Genomic DNA, 21,820 nt, shown 5'->3' with positions numbered 1-21,820 from the left:
TGTCTTTGTCTTACACACCTGGTTTCAATTCCCCAATTACTTGTTCATTATTTAAACCTCTGCTCCCCCATGTTTGTTTGTGAGTAATTGTTTGTATGTAATACGGTTCGTTATTGTGGGCTCGCATTATTGCGTTGTATTTGTTTGTATTTTGAGTAAATACATTTTTTTACTCATATCTGCTTGTCCTGCACCTGACTCCTCCACACCAGCTCATGTAACAGTGTAGGTTCCGTCCCTCTCTTCGCCCCAACCCGGGCTCGAACCAGGGACCCTTGCACACATCAACAACTGACACCCCACGAAGCATCGTTACCCATCGCGCCACAAAAGCCGCGGCTCTTGCAACGCAAGGGGAACAACCACTTCAGGTCTCAGAGCGAGTGACGTCACTGATTGAAACGCTATTAGCGTGCACCACCGCTAACTAACTAGCCATTTCACATCGGTTACACTCACACAGACTTTATTACAGTTATGATATGAAGGTTTGGCTTGGAAAGTTTTTTTTGCCTGGTCACAGGCAGGTGATGTGTTGTGCACTAAAGTCCACAAGCAAAGGGAAAAGGTGAGAGGAGAAGAGCACATAGATGCGAGAAAGGAATTAACAAGTAAATTGATCATGCTGTTTGTGTGTGGCTGCTATGAAGTTAACTGTGTTTGTATGTGATCAGGGGTGTATTCTAGTGGAGGCTACTGTCACGGCTGTCGTAGTGATGAGACCAAGGCGCAGCGGGTTGTGTGCTCAACATATTATTTATTAAAGACATGAACACGAAAAAAAACAAGAAAATACAGAAACACGACAGGAACAGTTTCGCAAGCTAACAAAACGCAGTGCAAAAACAACTACCCACAAACCCCCCATGAAAACAAACTCCTAATTATAGGACCTTCAATCAGAAGCAACGATAACCAGCTGCTTCCAATTGAAGGTCCAACCCCAATAAACTAAACATAGAACTACAATACACTAGACAGAACATAGAACTATACTAACATAGAACAATACAAAAAAAAAACTGAATACATAACCAAACACCCCTCTACATACACACACAACCCGAACCATATGAAACAAATACCCTCTGCCATGTCCTGACCAAACTACAATAACAAATACTCCCTCTACTGGTCAGGAAGTGACAGCTACTGAGGGGAGGATGGCTCATAATAATGCCTGGAATGGAGTCAATGGAGTGGTTTTAACCACATGGAAACCACATGTTTGATACCATTCTATTAACTGCATTCCAGTCATTATTATGAGCGATCTTCCCCTCAGCAGCCTCCACTGGTGTATTCATTCCTCTGATTCTGTTGAAAAACATTTCTAAAACGGAAGCAAATGGAATGAAACGGGGATAAACATACCTGAATTTCTCCAATAGAATCTCTTGTTTGCAACTGTTGGACTAATGATTACACCCTAGATCAGCTAGATGCAGGCGAGAGTGTGCAAGGTGGTATTGAATGGGATGGTGGATGGTGGATTTTTTTTTTTAATTAGTAGGGCAATTTTTTATTTTCTTAGAAGTACAGAATTAGGTAGGAGGGTAAATCCATTTGAATTCAATAACGTTTTGACAGCACTCCTTTTGATTTGAACGTAACCTTCCATACATACACTACCGTTCAAAAGTTTGGGGTCATTTAGAAATGTCCTTGTTTTTGAAAGAAAAGCACTTTTTTTGTCCATTAAAATAACATAAAATTCATCAGAAATACATTGTAGACATTGTTAATGTTGTAAATGACTATTGTAGCTGGAAACGGCTGATTTTTAATGGAATATCTAAATAGGTGTACAGAGGCCAATTATCAGCAACCATCACTCCTGTGTTCCAATGGCACGTTGTGTTAGCTAATCCAAGTTTATAATTTGAAAAGGCTAATTGATCATTAGAAAACCCTTTTGCAGTTATGGTAGCACAGCTGAAAACTGTTGTACTGATTAAAGAAGCAATAAAACTGGCCTTCTTTAGACTGGTTGAGTATCTGGAGCATCAGCATTTGTACGAGATCTTCAGTTTCTTGGAAATTTCTCACATGGAATAGCCTTAATTTCTCAGAACAAGAATAGATTGGAAATTTCTCACATGGAATAGCCTTAATTTCTCAGAACAAGAATAGACTGACGAGTTTCAGAAGAAAGTTATTTGTTTCTGGCCATTTTGAGCCTGTAATCGAACCCACAAATGCTGATGCTCCAGATACTCAACTAGTCTAAAGGCCAGTTGTATTGCTTTTAATCAGCACAACAGTTTTCAGCTGTGCTAACATAATTGCAAAAGGGTTTTCTAATGATCAATTAGCCTTTTAAAATTATAAACTTAGATCAGCTAACACAACGTGCCATTGGAACACATGAGTGATTGTTGCTGATAATAGGCCTATGTAGATATTCCATTACAAAATCGGCCTTTTCCAGCTACAATAGTCATTTACAACATTAACAAAGTCTACACCGTATTTCTGATCAATTTGATGTTATTTTAATGGTCAAAGAATGTGCTTTTCTTTCAAAAACAAGGACATTTTTAAGTGACCCCAAACTTTTGAACGGTAATGTATTTGCCCATCGCCAAAACATTCATGAGGTAAAGATGCTCAAAGTTGACCTATTTTGCATGCCCCACCATACCATCAGACATCCAAGTCTGTCTTCATCACTAGGAAAGATAAATGGTTGAGATAGATATGAGAGAAACTCCCCAAATACAGGTGTGCCAAGCTTGTAGTGGCATACCGAAAAAGACTCGATGCTGTTATCGCTGCCAAATGTGCTTCAACAAAGTACTAAGTTTAGGGTCTGAATACTGTGATATTTCCGTTTTATTATTTTTTATAAATTTGCAAAAATGTCTAAAAAACTGTTTTTGCTTTGTCATTATGGGGTATTGTGTGTAGATTGATGTCAATTGTGTAAAAACGTGTCAAATCAGATTTTTTTTCATATTCGCATATGTTGTAGCTTAGACCCTATTTTACATTACCTGAGATTTTAGTGTTGTGCCTGCCATCGTTTGAGACAACATGCATTTGAATACAGGGTGGGTGTCATGTTTTGGCTGATATTCTAAATGTACTAAAATTATAATAAAATATACATTTTCAACTTTCAAATGGTACCACAAAGATTGTTGGAGGTCCACACATCAGAGAATGTTGACTTGAAAGGGAATATCTGTTGTTTTAAATTATACTTTCAAACCTCCATAGGAAACCTATTGAAATTATAGAAATACAGAGAATAGAACAGACATGACCATTTAAGTTGACGTTCGACGGTGGGTGGACCGGCATCCACCTTTGTGGCAGTATTTATAAGATTCAATTTTGATGGTGTACCAGTTAAATTGCAGTAGTTAAAAAGTGATAGAAATAGAATCCATAGAATGGACCTATGAAAGAAATGACACCCAGCTTGTATTCAAAAGCATGTTGTGTCTCAACTGATGGTGGGTGCAAGACAAAAACCTCAGATGATGTAAAGTCGGGCCTAAGCTACAACATATGCAAATCTGGAGAAAAAAAAATGGGTGTTTACGCATTTTTTGATAATTGACGTTAAATAATTTCCTTGTAAACATTTTTTTAAAGAAATTATACAATAGTTTGACAACCCTGTTTGTAAGGTTTTAAATTATATCAAACTCAACCATTAACCTTTTCCAGTGTTGAAGACATGGATGTTTCATGATATAGTTGAGTATGCAAAATGAGTCAACTTTGAGTGCCTCTATTTCTTGAATGTTTTGGCAGTCAGGCTCAAAATGTCACTTTCTGACCACTTCTTCCATAGGAAAACATCTATGGAAAGTTTTGTTTAAAGCAAAAGGAATGCTGTCAAACAGTCATTGAATTCATGTGGATTTACTCAGGAGGGTTTAGTGTTTCTTAATATTTGTTTCTTTATACATTTAGTCTGTAAGCTGTGATTGACTACACACTCTAGTACAGTAGGTAGTGACATGCACCTCTAACGTTTGTTTACGGACCACCGTAATGCCATAGAAGAAGAAAAATTAGGTTAATTTTCTTTTTTGCCAGAATTGCAAACGGTATGGCCATGTGTCAAGTGTGTGCCGAAAGAATGTTGCTGAAGAATCTGAGGATGTACGGTGTTGCAATTGTGCTGGAAATCACGTTCCCAATTCCCCAGAGTTTGAAGTGGCAAGGGTCAGGGCTGTACAGCAGGTCTCCTACACAGAGGCATGTGAAATAGATGAAGGAGCGAGTGGGGCTGAAGATATGGAGGTGGATGCCCCGCAGCTTGTGGAAATTCAGAGTGTTGTTTAACAGTTGAGGGAAAGTGATATGCTGATCTTGAATAAGGTGGATTTTGTGACGTTTATTGCGCATGTGATTAACTGTACTGCCCAAACAAACAAGAAGTCCAAGGAACTTGTCATAAGCATCGTTGTAGGGAGCGGACCAAACTGCAGCAGGTATAGTGAACATCTTCTTTTTATTAGAAGGAAAAACCAAAAATACACTTACACAAAACAAACGACGAAAAACAGTCCTGTAAGGTGCTCAGACTATACACGGAAACAACCACCCACAAACACAAGAGAAAATTAACCCACTTAAATATGGCCTCCAATTAGAGGAAACGACAACCAGCTGCCTCTAATTGGAGGTCGTTCCAAAACCCCAACATAGAAATAGAAAACCCAGATAAACACATAGAAATAGAAAATATAGAACATACACCAAAAACCCCGAAACACACAAAACAAACACCCTCTGCCACGCTCTGACCACACTACAATAACAAACAACCCCTTTCACTGGTCAGGACGTGACAGAAGTGGCCATACCTGTATCTGCGGCTGAAAGGTTTTTGGGTCTCCAGGACTTCACAGCCAAAACATTTCAAGGAATTCCGTCCGAAGATGCTCTTCCTTCTCAGGCCCCAGAGCATGTAGTGATCGGAGTTGACATTTGAATCTGAATAAAGAAGAACTATTTGGTTTTTCTTTCTTTGTCTTTGGGAACAATTAGTGTGTTGCCCCCCCGTCATTCCTTGAATATACCCCGTACAGTGGGTGGCGGCATGCACCTCTAACATATGGTTGTGGACCGCAATAATAACATAGAAGAAGAAAGATATTTCTTTCTGGTAGGGGAAAAAAAGATGGCGGACACTGATGTGGATCTTGAATGTAATGGCAGTGGAATCAAGGAAAATGTGACTATTGTCCAAAAGAATGGAAAATAAAGCAAAGTAGTGTACAGTGCTGAGAATGTCCCTTCTTATCTTGTAGGAGTACAGTTTGTTGATGAGGAGCAGCTGATTGGATTACCAATCTTGAAGAATCCATTTGAGAGATCCAAACTGGTGGAGAGAGTGCTGGGTAAAGTAAGGCTGTGAGGATCACGAGAAGTGGGCTTGTTTTGATTTCTTGTACTTCTGAGGATCAGAAGGAATGTGTGTTGCTTCTCACCCGATTTTGAGAAGTTTGACGTGTTATGTGTGCCTCTTCGGAATAGGGCGCCCCTAGAGGGTAATATCTGGCATCTAACGGCAAGTCGATGTTGCTGAGATTAAGAATATTCCAGGACTGATTGATGCATGTCGGATGAATTGTGTGGTAAATGAAGAGAAAGTGAAGAGTCTATCTGTTCTTTCGTTTTTTTTACATGGAGTCTTTCCCTACTCAGGTGCAGTTGGGGTATATAAACTATCGAGTCAGAGCATTTATCCCAAGACCAATGCAGTGTGATCACTGTAAAGCTTTTTGACTTGTTTCAAGTGTCTGCAGAAGGTTAGAAGCCGAGATGTCTTCCTGAAGAGTCCATGGTGGTGGATAGGGCTGTGGCAGTCATGAAATTTCGTCAGCTGGTGATTGTCAAATAACTGCCGGTCTCAGGGTAATGACTGTTCATTAACGTAAACACATTCAGCATCTCCTGGCTTCCACACATAGCCTACAAGCCACTGATGCAGACCTTTGGAACATCTACATTTTAAAAAGTCTAATAAATCCATGTAATATAGCCTACACCTTCACAATAAATCCATTATTTACTTTAGACAGGTCTAAAGAAACATGATATGAAGAAGATGTAGTCTATTTCAGAAGAACAGAATAGCATACTCTGAGTTGTCCTTATGTTAGGTCCTCATCTGGCTATGGCTATGGGCTACACTAGTTCATTTAGCGGACAAGATTTGTTTAGAATTCCCATAGCGTTATTATTATTTCATAGTATGAATAATACAATTGAACAAAGCTGAATAAAATGCAAAGGATATTTTCTCCAAACGATTTGAGGGAGTGCGCACATGCTGCTATTCTGTGTTGAGCAGTTAACAAATAAACAGGAACTCCTATATGCTTCATTTAGAGTTATTAATGTAACTTTAGTTGTTCTACAAATGTTGAGCTGTATGTTTTGATTTTTAATACATTGTAAGGTGCATGATGTGACTCTAATGATGATTTGAAAAAAGTTGCATGAAAGGCATGAACTCTGCTTTTTTTTTTGCATAGGCTGTACAAACTTCATCAGTCTCTCATTCACAGTTTGACAAGCACTTGATAATGTCTTGAATTTCCCGACGGCATCCACTTTGTGTGGCTGTAATGCCCCCTAAAAAAATCCATGCCTTTTACGGCCAGTGGCCAGATATAATAATTGTAATTCCCTTCTCACTGAGTGCTGCGTGCTCTGAAGCACATCTCACTCACATGGCTCTCCATCACGTGATCGGGTCTTTCTCACAGGCTACAAGTTAAGACAGACAGATCAGGAACGCAACTGCGCGTGTCCTTATCCAATTCCGAGGTGCATATTGAAGAATTTGGAAGAACTGTCCACATTTACTTTTCATCAGCCAACAAGATGAGTAGGCCTAACTAACAGCAAAAGTACTAGCCTATGTCAATCTACTATCCCCCATATTACAGAAGTTGACCTATTCTGTGCAAGAAATAAATATTCCAAACATAGTCAGGAACAGTTGTGGGATGCCATAGATCCCAAATTAATACAACCACTAGCATAAAAAAAACGTTTTTACGCAATGAAGCTGACAGAACAGATCAGCATTTAGCTTAAAGTGTTGATAAACTCTTCTTCACATTATAAGCGCAGCAATGTGCACAGGGCAGTAGGCTATAAGTGCGAATGTTCCATTAGCAGGAAACACCTTTATCAAAAGTGACCGCAAATGTGATTATGCATGTAATGCTTTTATTATAAAGGTGCATTTTTATGGAGAAATGTATCTTCCCCAAACATGAAACTCACGCGCTGCTTATGTACAGTGGGGGAAGAAAGTATTTGATCCCCTGCTGATTTTGTATGTTTGCCCACTGATAAAGAAAGGATCAGTCTATAATTTTAATGGTAGGTTTATTTGAACAGTGAGAGACAGAATAACAACAAAAATATCCAGAAAAAACGCATGTCAAAAATGTTATAAATTGATTTGCATTTTAATGAGGGAAATAAGTATTTGACCCCCTCTCAATCAGAAAGATTTCTGGCTCCCAGGTGTCTTTTATACAGGTAACGAGCTGAGATTAGGAGCACACTCTTAAAGGGAGTGATCCTAACCGCAGCCTGTTACCTGTATAAAAGACACATGTCCACAGAAGCAATCAATCAATCAGATTCGAAACTCTCCACCATGGCCAAGACCAAAGAGCTCTCCAAGGATGTCAGGGACAAGATTGTAGACCTACACAAGGCTGGAATGGGCTACAAGACTATCGCCAAGCAACTTGGTGAGAAGGTGACAACATTTGGTGCGATTATTCGCAAATGGAAGAAACACAAAAGAACTGTCAATCTCCCACGGCCCGGGGCTCCATGCAAGATCTCACCTTGTGGGGTTGCAATGATCATGAGAACGGTGAGGAATCAGCCCAGAACTACACGGGAGGATCTTGTCAATGATCTCAAGGCAACTGGGACCATTGTCACTAAGAAAACAATTGGTAACACACTACGCCGTGAAGGACTGAAATCCTGCAGCGCCCGCAAGGTCCCCCTGCTCAAGAATACATATACATGCCCATCTGAAGTTTGCCAATGAACATCTGAATGATTCAGAGGACAACTGGTGAAAGTGTTGTGGTCAGATGAGACCAAAATGGAGCTCTTTGGCATCAACTCAACTCGCCGTGTTTGGAGGAGGAGGAATGCTGCCTATGACCCCAAGAACACCATCTCCACCGTCAAACATGGAGGTGGAAACATTATGCTTTGGGGGTGTTTTTCTGCTAAGGGGACAGGACAACTTCACCGCATCATTTGACGGGGCCATGTGCTGTCAAATCTTGGGTGAGAACCTCCTTCCCTCAGCCAGGGCATTGAAAATGGGTCGTGGATGGGTATTCCAGCATGACAATGACCCAAAACACACGGCCAAGGCAACAAAGGAGTGGCTCAAGAAGAAGCACATTAAGGTCCTGGAGTGGCCTAGCCAGTCTCCAGACCTTAATCCCATAGAAAATCTGTGGAGGGAGCTGAAGGTTCCCAAACGTCAAACGTCAGCCTCGAAACCTTAATGACTTGGAGAAGATCTGCAAAGAGGAGTGGGACAAAATCCCTCTCACTGTCTCTCACTGTTCATATAAACCTACCATTAAAATTATAGACTGATCATTTCTTTGTAAGTGGGCAAACGTACAAAATCAGCAGGGGATCAAATACTTTTTCCCCTGCTGTATGCCAGTTAGGCTCTACAGCCCTTGTAAAGCGGATTCATGTGTTTCATTTTAAGAAGTTATTTGGCCACTTTAGTTGTGATACAAACTGTATCAAAGCATATAGGCCTATGGGCTAGGCTACATGAGGTGTGAGACTATGATTAGAAAAAGTTGCAAAAAAAGGCATTGTTTCTTGCCATACACTGGGCATCATTCACAAGTGATAATACATCATTCAAAAGTGATAGGCTAGTATTGTCAACCAGCAGACTATTCTTGATTTAATCTTGTCTTTACATATACTAAATAATATATGTGGGAAATTTGTTTTGATTTAGAATGGACCCTTATCAGGCACCTGTCTCAAAACAGTGGCAGCGGAAAAAAATACATGTTGTCTATGCACTCAAATAGCGAATGGAGTACACTTTTCCCGTGGTTGATTTTCATGTCAGCCAGGTAGGCTATACTCCTGTTGTGAAGAGAAGCAATGTGCTTAATATTAGTAAAGTTGAGAAATAAATATAGTATGCCTAGCCTATAGAAAGATGATCACTCTGTTTTTCTCATGCAATTGCATAGCCTTTAGAAATGTTGCGCAACAATAGCTCATGGGCTCTCATGGAGTGTTTGATTAGATTTTCGATTACATTTGCATTGATGTCAGAGTGTTTAGAGGGACAATATAGCCCTTGATCATGACTCTCAGTTCCATTACATTATACATACGAGTCATTGGATGAAGGTGTCTTCTGTAGGGGGGAGTTTTGTTAAGAGCCGCAAAGCTTCTGAACAGCAACACACCGCTTTGCGGTTTGGAAGCATAAAGACTGTAGCTTTAATATCAGCGAGAAATCATTAAAAAAATGTTAAATTGATATACACCTTTATAGGGTTAGTGTTCCCACACGGCCATATTTCCATGTTACAGCGCTTGTTTATGGAAAACAGATTGAAGACAGAGTGGACTACCTGTGCTAATTAGCTATCTGCATCTCCGAACACCTGTTTGTAAACGGAAGAAAGGGAAAGGGGGATACCTAGTCATTTGTACAACTGAATGCATTCAACTGAAATGTGTCTTCTGTATTTAACCCAACCCCTCTGAATCAGAGAGGTGCGGAGGGCTGCCATAATCGACATCCACGTCTTCGGCGCCCGGGGACAGTGGGTTAACTGCTTTGCTCAGGGGCAGAACGACAGATTTTTACCTTGTCAGCACAGACGCCACAAATGTGTTTTCACTGTCTGACAAATACTATTGGCTGCAACTGAGTTAAAACCGGTTATGTTTCTAGAACCATACCACAATTGAGAATCGAATCAAGTTTAATTGGAGTATTTGGCTGTTTTGGCTCCAAGAGCCAATTCACACTTTAAACAGAACAAGTAAGGTCCTTGGACTAAGGAGTAACATTAGGCTCCTTTAGTCCAATATTGGGCTAGAGCCATATGCAAAGATTTGAAGGGAGGAAGAAGTGGGAGTTTTGTTTTGCTTTTATTTGGGTGGATGAAGTTAGTTTTCCCCATCACATATGGCTTTTCTTTAAAGAAAAATATTTTAACCATGTCCAGTTTGTAGTGGCTTTACACTTTTTTGGGGGTGTAGTCTGCCATAAAACCCACAGAAGAAGAAAAATAAAAGGTTTCTTTCCGTAAAGTTCCCCACTGCAGATGAAGGGATACTCAGAAGCGTGTTGCATGTGTAACAGTGTAGGTTCCGTCCCTCTCTTCGCCTCAACCCGGGCTCGAACCAGGGACTCTTGCACACATCAACAACTGACACCCCACGAAGCATCGTTACCCATCGCGCCACAAAAGCCGCGGGCGGCCCTTGCAACGCAAGGGGAAACCCTACTTCAAGTCTCAGAGCGAGTGACGTCACTGATTGAAACGCTATTAGCGCGCACCACCACTAACTAACTAGCCATTTCACATCGGTTACACATGTAGGCCTGCGCCAAATGGACGTAGCCTAAAAGCAAGCTAGCTTTTTTAAGTTTGTTTATTATTCTTATTTTTTTCCTCCTGCATTGTAAATTCCCACTGGGACCTGGAACTCCACATCCTAAATGATGACTCTGTACGTTTTTGTCTATCCTCCCCCGATTCAGAATATGTCATTTTCATAGTATTTGGAACGCTTTGTGTGAAGATTGAAATCTGAAATGTTAAAAAAAAAAAAAAATTCTCCATCCATCCCTGATTCAGAATATACTATGTTCATAGTAATGACATGTTTGGTTCAATAGCTATTGACGAGAGAACTGAATATCCATTATAAAACCATTTTACCTCTATACTGGTTACACTTACGATGATGATGATTTTCAGGGTGTGTAATTTGCAAAATTCAAGGATATTGCAATTGCAAGAAAAGCAAGTATTCATACTAGTTTAAAGTATCTTCACTAGGATTGTAATGCTCCCATAACAACCAATAGATGGAGCCAGTAAACTACATTGCACACTAGCCGGTCAGGGTGTTGAGTAGGCTGCATACTGAAGTGAACCAGGAGATGGGGAGCTACACCACTCGTTTCGCTTCTACTTTCTCGCAGTCATAATGTCCTGTATGTAATTCTGTGTGGACTTGTCAGTTTTTAGATGGTATCTAAATAGTTTCCTGTCTGAAAATACTTCGTATCGGGTATGGGTGTTTATTTATGAGAGTACTCTAATAACTACTTGTTTTTGTTGCACTCCCTTACTGAGAAGAGCGCGCGCGTTGAAGGTGCGTTTTATGCATTACATCTTACAATGAGAGGTGAGTTCCTTACAATTAATTCCCCCCCGAACATATTTAATCAAAGTCGCCAACCCTGGTTATTATCGGTGGTTTCTCAATTAATTAACTTTGATAATTGTGTTTCTAGAGTGCTTCGTGTGCGTATGGGCGTTTATCCTGCTGCTAAGGTTACCAACATGTCCAGGGGAAGAGATCAAAGACGTCTCTGCGAATGTTGGTAAGCTATAATATCTTGTATTATTATAACCTATAGTATTATTCAGGGGTGCCAAGTTTTCCAGGGGCGTCAAGCTTTTTCCGGGGATCCAGCCCAGGGAAAAAAATCTATTTTAAAGCTAATTTCCTGCAAATCTACATGTTTTCACATGGTTTAGCCTTAGGCCCTTTTTAAAGCACTGGTCAGATGTATTAAGGTTTATTTTAAATATACACACTCAAAACTCGACGACTTGGTTTAAGTTACTTTCAGATTATTTGGCCATTGAATTTAGAGTATGCTAACTGTATATGATATTAATAGTTGGTGGCAGTGGCTAACCATAGTACGAATTGCAGTCTCTCCTTGACTTTAAGAAACCAACATGTAAATATGTAATTCATTTGGATGAACTATCCCTTGAAAATAGGACCTTAGAAAATCCTGCCTTGAGGTACAGGTAACTGCCAAAATAATCGGAAACCCCAATATAGTGTCTTAATAAGGCGTTGGGCCACCATGAGCCACCATAACAGCTTCAATGCGCCTTGGCATAGATTCTACAAGTGTCTGGAACTCTATTGGAGGAATTCAACACCATTCTTCCATGAGAAATTCCATCATTTGGTGTTTTGTTGATGGTGGTGGAAACTGGTGTCTTAGGTGGCTCCAGAATCTCCCATAAGTTTTCATTTGGGTTGAGATCTGGTGACTGAGATAGGTGCACACACACCCCAAAAATTTTATTTATCACATTTGCCGAATACAACAGGTGTAAACTTGACGGTGAAATGTTTGCTTAATACGAGCCCTTCCCAACGATGCAGAGTTAAAAAGTAAGAATAAAAATGCTAACACTTGGAATAAAATACAAGAATGAAGCTATATACAGGCAGTACCAGTACCAGATCAATGTGCAGGATTACAAAGCATTTGTAGTGCCTTCCAAAAGTATTCATACCCCTTGACTTAATCCACATTTTGTTGTAACAGCCTGAATTCAAAATGGATTAAGTATATTATTTTTCTCACCCATCTACACAAAATACCCTATAATGACAGTGTCAAATTCATTGAAAATGAAATACAGCAGCAGTCTAAGGCACTGCATCTCAGTGCAAGAGGCATCACTACAGTCCCTGGTTCGAATCCAGGCTGTATGGGAGTCCCATAGGGTGGCGCACAATTGGCCCAGCGTCGTCCGAGTTTGGCCGGGGTAGGCCGTCATTGTAAATAAGAATTTGTTCTTAATCGACTTGCCTAGTTAAATAAAGTTAAAACATTTACGTAGGTATTCACACGCCTGAGTAAATACTTTGAAGAAGCACCTTTGGCGGCGATTACAGCTTTGAGTCGTCTTGGGTATCTCTATCAGTTTTGCACATCTGGATTTGGTGAAGTTAGAGCGAACAGCAATCTTCAAGTCTTTCCACAGATTTTCAGTGGGATTCAAGTATCCTCATCAAGGGTTTGCCTTCATTTGGCTCCGGTCATTGTTCCCTTTATCCTTACCAGTCTCCCAGTTGCTGAAAAGCATAAAATCATTTTTTTTTAAAACTTTTATTGGTTGCGTACACATATTTAGCAGATGTTATTGCAGGTGTAGCGAAATACTTGTATTCCTAGCTCCATCAGTGCAGTAATATCTGACAATACACATATCTAAAGGTAAAATGGGATTAAGAAATATATAGACACGTAGTGTGTGTGTGTGTGTGTGTGTGTGTGTGTGTGTGTGTGTGTGTGTGTGTGTGTGTGTGTGTGTGTGTGTGTGTGTGTGTGTGTGTGTGTGTGTGTGTGTGTGTGTGTGTGTGTGTGTGTGTGTGTGAGAGATATACACTGCTCCAAAAAATAAAGGGAACACTAAAATAACACATCCTAGATCTGAATGAATTAAATAATCTTATTAAATACTTTTATCTTTACATAGTTGAATGTGCTGACAACAAAATCACACACATTAGTCTTGTGAGTGTGCATAGGGTCAGTGCAGATAGTCTGTGTAACCATTTAATTAACAAATTTAGCAGTCTTATGGCTATTTAGCGGTCTTTTTGCTTGGGTGTATAAGCTGTCTCGGAGCCTGTTGGTCCGAGAGTCGATGCTCCGGTATTGTTTGCCGGAGGGTAGCAGAGTGAACAGTCTATGGCTTGGACACTTGGAAAAACACAGATACACTTTAAACCCCCTATGCTTCTTTGAGACCCCTCATTCAAAGTCACTGAGATCTTTTCTTCTAGCCATGGTAGACAAAATACTGGGCATTTCTATACATGACCCTAAGCATGATGGGCTGTTAATTGCTTAATTTACTCAGGAGCTACACCTGTGTGAAGCACCTGCTTTCAATATACTTTATCCCTTATTTACTCAAGCGTTTCCTTTATTTTGTCAGTTACCTGTAGCTCTCCAAGAGGGTTGGCTTCCCACCCCTGATCTTTTCCCCAAATACTGGGAGTTTGAATATGTTCGTGTGACATTTGATTTCTACACAATTACCCCACATTCAAGAAAAATCTAATGAATATCAATTTTAAGGTGTTTGAGGCAGATTTGCAAAACCTTGCCATCTTACATAGGCTAGAGATTTTTGTTGTTGTTGCAGTTATGCTTACCTTTTTTGCCTAGCAGCTTGTGCACTATACTAAAATGTCAAAACAGGATATTTAAGGCAAGGGGCATTTCTCATTTTATGACTTATCCTATATTCATCACTGTCCATAAATGCTTATTACATTTATTTTCAAAGACACAAGTTGGCATATCAGACTTCAATTTTTTTTTTTTAAATGGTTATCAAAACATCACGCTAAGGTAAGCCTACACGAAACACAGACCTTATTTTAAGTGTTTCTAAAATCCCCTATTGGAAAAATGAATGGTGGAACAACGTTTGGAACCATTTCCCTGTTTGACCGCTATGTTTTTTGGGGTATGATGACACCTCCACTGTGGGGCTCTATCGGCACGAATTTGCAGGAAGCATTGCAGTTCGGTTTTGTCACTTCAAGCCCAAATACACTGAACAAAAATATAAATGCAAAATGTTAAGTGTTTCTCCATTGCCAAGCTAATCCATCCACCTGACAGGTGTGGCATAGAAGAAGAGACTGTTTTTTAGTTTTCTCTTTTAAAGCAATAACCATTTGCTTTCCAAACTGTTTTCCCGCAATTGTATTTTGAAATATTGCGATATCCCTGGCTTTGCCTCCTACTTTTCAGACAGTCGTAACTCAACAATAATGTCCCCAAATTGCCCGCGCTGCCTTTCCTTCCAACTGTAGGCAATGCGATTTTTAGAACAATCCACAACATAATTTTGATCCTTTATGGACAAATTATTCTTTAGTAGCCTATTTTTGAGTGATTTCTGTATAGACAGACGTAGGCTAACTAGGATATATAATTTTTAAAATGTTTATAAACTTTACTTTAGGGAAAGCTTCCCCTAGGCTTATAGGAGAGCGGCCTAAGCTTGCATTTTAAAAACGTAGCCGCACATAACCTCAATTTACTATTTGAGTGCAGGCAATGGATAACATGTTTATTTTTTTGTAGGGCGTTCTAAATCCAAAATAATTCCACACATATATTAGTAGGCTATATGTAAAGACCAGATTAAATTAAGAAATGTCTGATGGGTGAGAGTATTATCAAGTGCTCGTCAAATTGTGCATGAGAGACTGAAGTGTGTGCAGCCTGCACAAAAAAAAACAGAGCAGAGCTCATGCCTTTCCATGCAACTTTTTCAAAACATCGTTAGTGGCATCATGCAGCCTTAGGCTATATGTTTTGATTTTTTTTTATACATTCTAATGTTTTTCACAACTGAAGTAGCATAAATAACTCTAAATTAAGCATATAACATGCATTCGGAAAGTATTCAGACCCTTTTTCCACATGCTACGTTACAGCCTTATTCTAAAATGGATTAAATATATTCATTTCCTCATCGATCTACACATAATACCCCATAATGACAAAGTGAAAAGAGGTTTCAGAATTTCACATTTATTGAAAATAAAAAAACTGAAATACCTTATTTACGTAAGTATTCAGACCCTTTGCTATGACACTCTAAATTTAGCTCAGGTGCATCCTGCTTCTTCAATTGATCATCCTTGATGTTTCTACAACTTGATTGGAGTCCACCTGTGGTAAATTCAATTGATTGGACATGATTTGGAAAGGCACACACCTGTCTATATAAGGTCCCACAGTTGACAGTGCATGTCAGAGCAAAAACTAAGCCATGAGGTCGAAGGAATTGTCCGTAGAGCTTCGAGACAGGATTGTGTCGAGGCACGGATCTGGGGAAGGGTACCAAAAAATGTCTGCAGCATTGAAGGTCCCCAAGAACACAGTGGCCTCCATCGTTCTTAAATGGAAGATGTTTGGAACATTCTTAAATGGAAGATGTTTGGAACCACCAAGACTCTTCCTAGAGCTGGCCGCCTGGCCAAACTGAACAATCAGGGGAAAAGGGCCTTGATCAGGGAGGTGACCAAGAACCTGATGGTCACTCTGTCAGAGTTCCTAGGTGGAGATGGGAGATCCTTCCAGAAGAACACCCATCTCTTCAGCACTCCACAAATCAGGCCTTTATGGTAGAGTGGCCAGACGGAAGCCACTCCTCAGTAAAAGGCACATGGCAGCCTGCTTGGAGTTTGCCAAAAGGCACCTAAAGGACTCTGACCTTGAAAAACAAGATTCTCTGGTCTGGTGAAACCAATATTGAGCGCTTTGGCCTGCATGCCAAGCGTCATGTCTGGAGGAAACCTTGCACCATCCCTACGGTGAAGCATCGTGGTGGCAGCATCATGCTGTGGGGATGTTTTTCAGCGGCAGGGACTGGGAGACTAGTCAGGATTGATGGAAAGATGAACGGAGCAAAATACAGAGATCCTTGACAAAAACCTGCTCCAGAGCACTCCAGACCTCAGACTGGGGTGAATGTTCACCTTCCAACAGAACGGCCCTAAGCACAAAGCTAAGACAACGCAGGAGTGGCTTCGGGACAAACCTCTGAATGTCCTCGAGTGGCTCAGCCAGAGCCTGGACTTGAACCCGATCGAACATCTCTGGAGAGACCTGAAAATAGCTGTGCAGCGATGCTTCCTATCCAACCTGACAGAGTTTGAGAGGATCTGCAGAGAAGAATGGGAGAAACTTCCCAAATACAGGTGTTCCAAGCTTGTACCCAAGAAGGTGGCAGGTAGCCTAGTGGTTAGAATGTTGGGCCAATAACTGAAAGGTTGCTGGATCGAATCCCCGAGCTGACAAGGAAAAAAATCTGTCGTTCTGCCTCTGAACATGGCAGTTAACCCACTATTCCCCGGTAGGCTGTCATTGTAAATAAGAATTTGTTCTTAAGTGACTTGCCTAGTTAAGTAAAGGTTATATACAGTTGAAGTCAGAAGTTTACATTCACTTAGGTTGGAGGCATTAAAACTCGTTTTTCAACCACTCCACAAATTTCTTGTTAACAAACTGTAGTTTTGGCAAGTCGGTTAGGACATCTACTTTGTGCATGACACAAGTCATTTTTCCAACAATTGTTTACAGACAGATTATTTCACTTATAATTCACTGTACTGAGTAAAGGGTCTGAATACTTATGTAAATGTGATATTTCTGTTTAATTTTTTTATACATTTGCAAACATTTCTAAAAACCTATTTGCTTTGTCATTTTAGGGTATTGTGTTTAGATTGCTGGGATTAGGATTTTTTTTCATCCGTTTTAGAATAAGGCTGTAACCTAACATTTTGGGGAAGAAGTCAAGGGGTCCTAATAATTTCTGAATGCGCTGTAGGTGGACCTGTTTCTTTGTTAATCGCTCAACACAGAATAGCCACGTGCCAGCCACTTCCTGTTTTCTTCATACTGTAAAATAACACCATGGAATTCAAAGCAAATTTTGCCTTCTAAATGAACTAGTGTAGCCCAAAGCCATATGCCAAAGCCAGATGAGGGCTTAAAATAAGGAAAACTCAGAATATGCTGTAAATAATCAATTTATTGTGATGGGTAGCATATAGACTTTTTAAAATGTAGATGTTCCAAAGGTCCACATCAGTGGCTTGTAGGTTATGCGTGGAAGCCAGGAGATGCTTAAAGTGTTTGTTAATTACCGTGAGACTAGCAGTTATTTGCTTGACAAAATTTCACGACCTCCACAGCACAACCGAAGAATTTCTGCACAAACTGTCAGAGACCATCTCGGGGAAGCTCTTCTGCATGCTCGTCCTCCTCATCAGTGCCATGACCTGACTGCAGTTCGGCACTGTAACTGACTTCAGTGGGGAAATGCTCACCGTTGATGGCAACTGGCAAGCTGGAGAAGTGTGCTCTTCATGGATGAATTCCGTTTTCAACTGTTCCAGGCAGATCGCAAGCAGTGTGTATGGCGTCGTGTGGGCGTGTGGAACAGAGTTCCCTATGATGGACAGGCATAAGCTACGGACAATGAACACAGTTGCATTTTATCGTTTGCAATTTGAATGCACAGATATACTGTGACAAGATCCTGAGGCCCATTGTCGTGCCATTCATCTGCTGCCATTACCTCATGTTTCAGCATAATGCACAGCCCCATGTCGCAAGGATCTGTACACCTCCTGGAAGCTGAAAAATGTCCCAGTTCTTCCGTGGCTTGCATACTCACCAGACATGTCACCCATTGTTTGGGATGCTCTGGATCGACCTGTACGACAGCATGTTCCAGTTCCCGCCAATATACAGCAACTTTGCACAGTCATTAAAGAGAAGTGGGTCAACATTCCACAGGCCACAATCAACAGCCTGATCAACTTTACGCGAAGGAGATGTCGTGCTGCATGAGGCAAATGGTGGTCACACCAGATACTGACTGGTTTTCTGATCCACACCCCTACATTTAAAAAAATTAAGTAATCTGTGATCAACAGATGCATATCTGTATTCCCAGTTATGTGAAATCCATAGATTAGGGCCTAATGAATTTATTTCAATTGACTGATTTCCTTATGTACTGTAACTCAGTAAAATCTTTGAAATTGTTGCATGTTGCGTTTTTATATTTCTGTTCTGTGTGTATCATACTTTGACTAAAACAATGACTTATTGACTTGAATTGTTGTGAAACATGGGTAAGCTCTTGTCTTTCAGTTCGAAAAAGTGGATTTCTGCTGGTGTGGGTGTTGAAAACAGCAAATAATGTCCAAAACGTATAAAGAGCACAGTTTTATGTACATTTTCCAAAGTATACAACATGAATATGAAGCTAATGAACAGGGGCCCAGATGGCAATAAAATTCCTCCCGCTTGCTATTTTCCGCTTACTATTTAGACCATAAATTCCGATCGCCAGCGGGCAAGTGTAGTCTGCCATTCAAGACGTGATTTACATCCCTGACTGATAGCTCCCACTCATAGGACCGCTATGTGCCCTAGGCAAGCCATCTAGCCATGAGTTAATTTGAAAGTCAATAGTTAGTCTGTTGCAAAATGTTTTGCAACAAACTGTTTACTCCAAACGGAAAACATTTAGCAATGAAAAAAAGAGTTTCTTAAACTCAAGCAAATGGAACGAAACAGGGAGGGACCTAACTGAAATTGCCCAATAGAAGCTCTCGTTTTGCTTCCGTTTGGTTCTTAAATGGTAAATGATTTCCGTAATGAATATACCCCAGGTAGGTCCCTCCCCGTTTTATTCCATTTGGTCCTTAAACGGTTTCTGGTGCAGGACTTAATGAATACACCCCAGTTCAATATTTTATAATAAACTGTCGGGGTCTCAACTTACTGTTAAGGGTTAGAATAGTAAAATACACCATTTAGAATTTTTTCTCTTATTTGTCACTGAAATTCACTCAATTAGAATGTAAGCTAACAATTTTTAGATTGCTAAGTTAGCCAGCTATCTAAACTTGTAGTATTAATGGCCTAATACCGACTGGCACACTTACTTGTTTGTGTTAACACAGATGGCACAAAGCATATTTGCAGGCGGAGGAAGACTGTTTTAAATTCTGTGCTATAAGATGATCTGCCGGGAACAAATTCTGCTGTATCATATTTTTTTTCTTCAGTTAATGGTACAAATCTTAAACTTCCATTGTTTGTACATTTGAAAGGGTTAGGAACACTATGGCGTTTAATACATATTTCATACTGTAAATATTCAACCAAATATCTGTCCTGTCGGTTGAATGAGTTGACTACCAGTATAGGGCTATGTCTCCTATCAAGAAGCCACAATTTCCTCTTAGCAGAAAGAGACAAAGACTCCAGTTATCTAAATGACTGAAGAATACTGCTTAATGAGGAAGGATCTGCTGAAATACTGCCACTCATACTCTTCATTGTGAAAATTATATTTATGATCATCTCAATGGATGCGTGTCTTGCAGGGAAGGACAGGAAGCCATAACATGATAGTGACTGCATGGCCAAGGATGTGAGAGTTGGCATCTTGCTTGTCTCATGGCAGCAGACATTTCTGTTAGCACAGCTCTCCAACCCCAGTCTGACTCTCAGTAGTCCCAACACTCTTCTTTCCTGGCTTGTAAATTAATTACAGGCTGAATCTCAACTGGAAATCATTGAACTTACTGTTAATGCAATAGTGCATTGCTGCTAATGGAAGATTTGTGTGAAAATAGTAGGTTAGGTTGTACACACCTCGAGTTAGGATTTGGCCCTGACTAAGATGACATGCTCATTTAGCTGTCGTTTTGGTGAGTGTCCTCGCCAGATGACAATCATGAAAAATGTGCTTATAGCATGAGCAAAACAATGAACTTAGGCTGGAACTTGATGTTGCCCTCCTCCCTTCTACTTGACTTTTACTGCAGTTATTATGTGCACATAACTGTATAATTAAATATATCTTCCCTACCTCGCCAGGGAGGAGGGCAACACATCAAATTCCAGCCTGAGATTATTGTTCTGCTCATGCTTTAAGCACATTTTTCAGTGTGGCATCCAAGCTAGAGAGACATTGGACACCATCTGAATATTGTCCTGGCTGACAATAGGGATGTGCGTTGTTATGACAATAATGCTGATCAGGAAAAAGTATGTGCTCTACTAGGGAAAACTTTGGCATTCTTGGTAATTTCAAATGGTCAGGAAAAAGCTCAGTGCCCAAACTACTTTAATCGAAGTGTATGTTTTCTCATTTGCAGTGAATCCCTGTTGCTATTACCCCTGTCAAAACTGGGGTGTGTGTTTAAGGTTTGGCACTGACCGCTATGAATGTGACTGCACTCGCACTGGCTTCTATGGACAGAATTGCACTATCCGTAAGTGAAATGTTTTGCTTATACATTCTTTTCATTATTATTCTTTTGATTAAGTTACATTTTCCATTTTCCTCCCTGGCTTATCAAAATATTGCTATCCTTTCCTGATGTGCAGAAGGACTTGTAAAATGAAATGAAAAGAAAAGATGAGTGCATAACCAGGAAACAACATTTCTAGGCCATAAAAGTGAATGATTTTGGTAGTGGGGTTCTGCACAGCTGGGGTATGGCTTAACAAAGCCAGGTAAACATTTTTGTGTCCAGTCTAACACTGATAGTTTACTTGAGAAATGTCTACGCCTTTTAAAGTTCCACTGGTCCCTCATCCATCTAGTAGCTTGTAAACACTTCATTTGTTTCATTCCCCCTCTTCCATCCTAACGGGAACTGACGTTATCCTCACGATAAGTAATAGTTAATAGTGTTTTGAATTCAGTCATGTTTTGTGGCATACTTTTCACACTTGTAGGAAAGGTTTCTGGGAATCATAGTGCATGATTTTATTGAACCAGCATTTAATGAATAATACCAAGATGAAATGAAATTACTTTCAATGTTGTCTCTTAATACTGCCAGTTATGAAAAAAGATAACAGATATACAGTCTAGGGTTAAAAATGAATGCCATGTTCAAACTGGCATACCAGTGTAAACCTTGCTTATCAAAAAATTTAACATTTACAGTGCCTTCAGAAAGTATTCATACCCCTTGACCACATTTTGTGTTACAGCCTCAATTTAAAATGGATTTAAAAAAAAAATATTCTCCTGAAAACATGTTTTTAGACATTTTTGCAAATTTATTGAAAATGAAATGCATAAATATCTAATTCACATAAGTATTCACACCCGAGTCAATACATGTTAGACACCTTTGGCAGAGATTACAGCTGTGAGTCTCTCTGGGTAAGTCACTAAGA

At 40.0% G+C, this 21,820-nt stretch overlaps 1 protein-coding gene across 2 annotated transcripts in view; it reads left to right on the top strand.

The window, feature by feature from the left end:
• Window positions 1-11,171: 11,171 nt before the first annotated feature.
• The window catches only part of ptgs1 (prostaglandin-endoperoxide synthase 1), a 48,000-nt gene continuing 37,351 nt past the window's right edge, over window positions 11,172-21,820 (top strand). Inside the window, exons 1-3 of one of the 2 annotated variants that reach the window (XM_014171594.2) lie at window positions 11,172-11,436; window positions 11,546-11,635; window positions 20,785-20,901. In XM_014171594.2, coding sequence (XP_014027069.1) covers window positions 11,430-11,436; window positions 11,546-11,635; window positions 20,785-20,901 — 214 coding nt within the window. In that variant the 5' untranslated portion in view covers window positions 11,172-11,429. The remainder of the gene's footprint in view (window positions 11,437-11,545; window positions 11,636-20,784; window positions 20,902-21,820) is intronic. The other variant, XM_045706673.1, reaches the window with a different exon arrangement.

The sequence above is a fragment of the Salmo salar genome, chromosome ssa24, assembly GCF_905237065.1.
Source record: "Salmo salar chromosome ssa24, Ssal_v3.1, whole genome shotgun sequence".
Taxonomy (NCBI): domain Eukaryota; kingdom Metazoa; phylum Chordata; class Actinopteri; order Salmoniformes; family Salmonidae; genus Salmo; species Salmo salar.
This window is presented reverse-complemented; position numbering and strand designations above follow the sequence as displayed.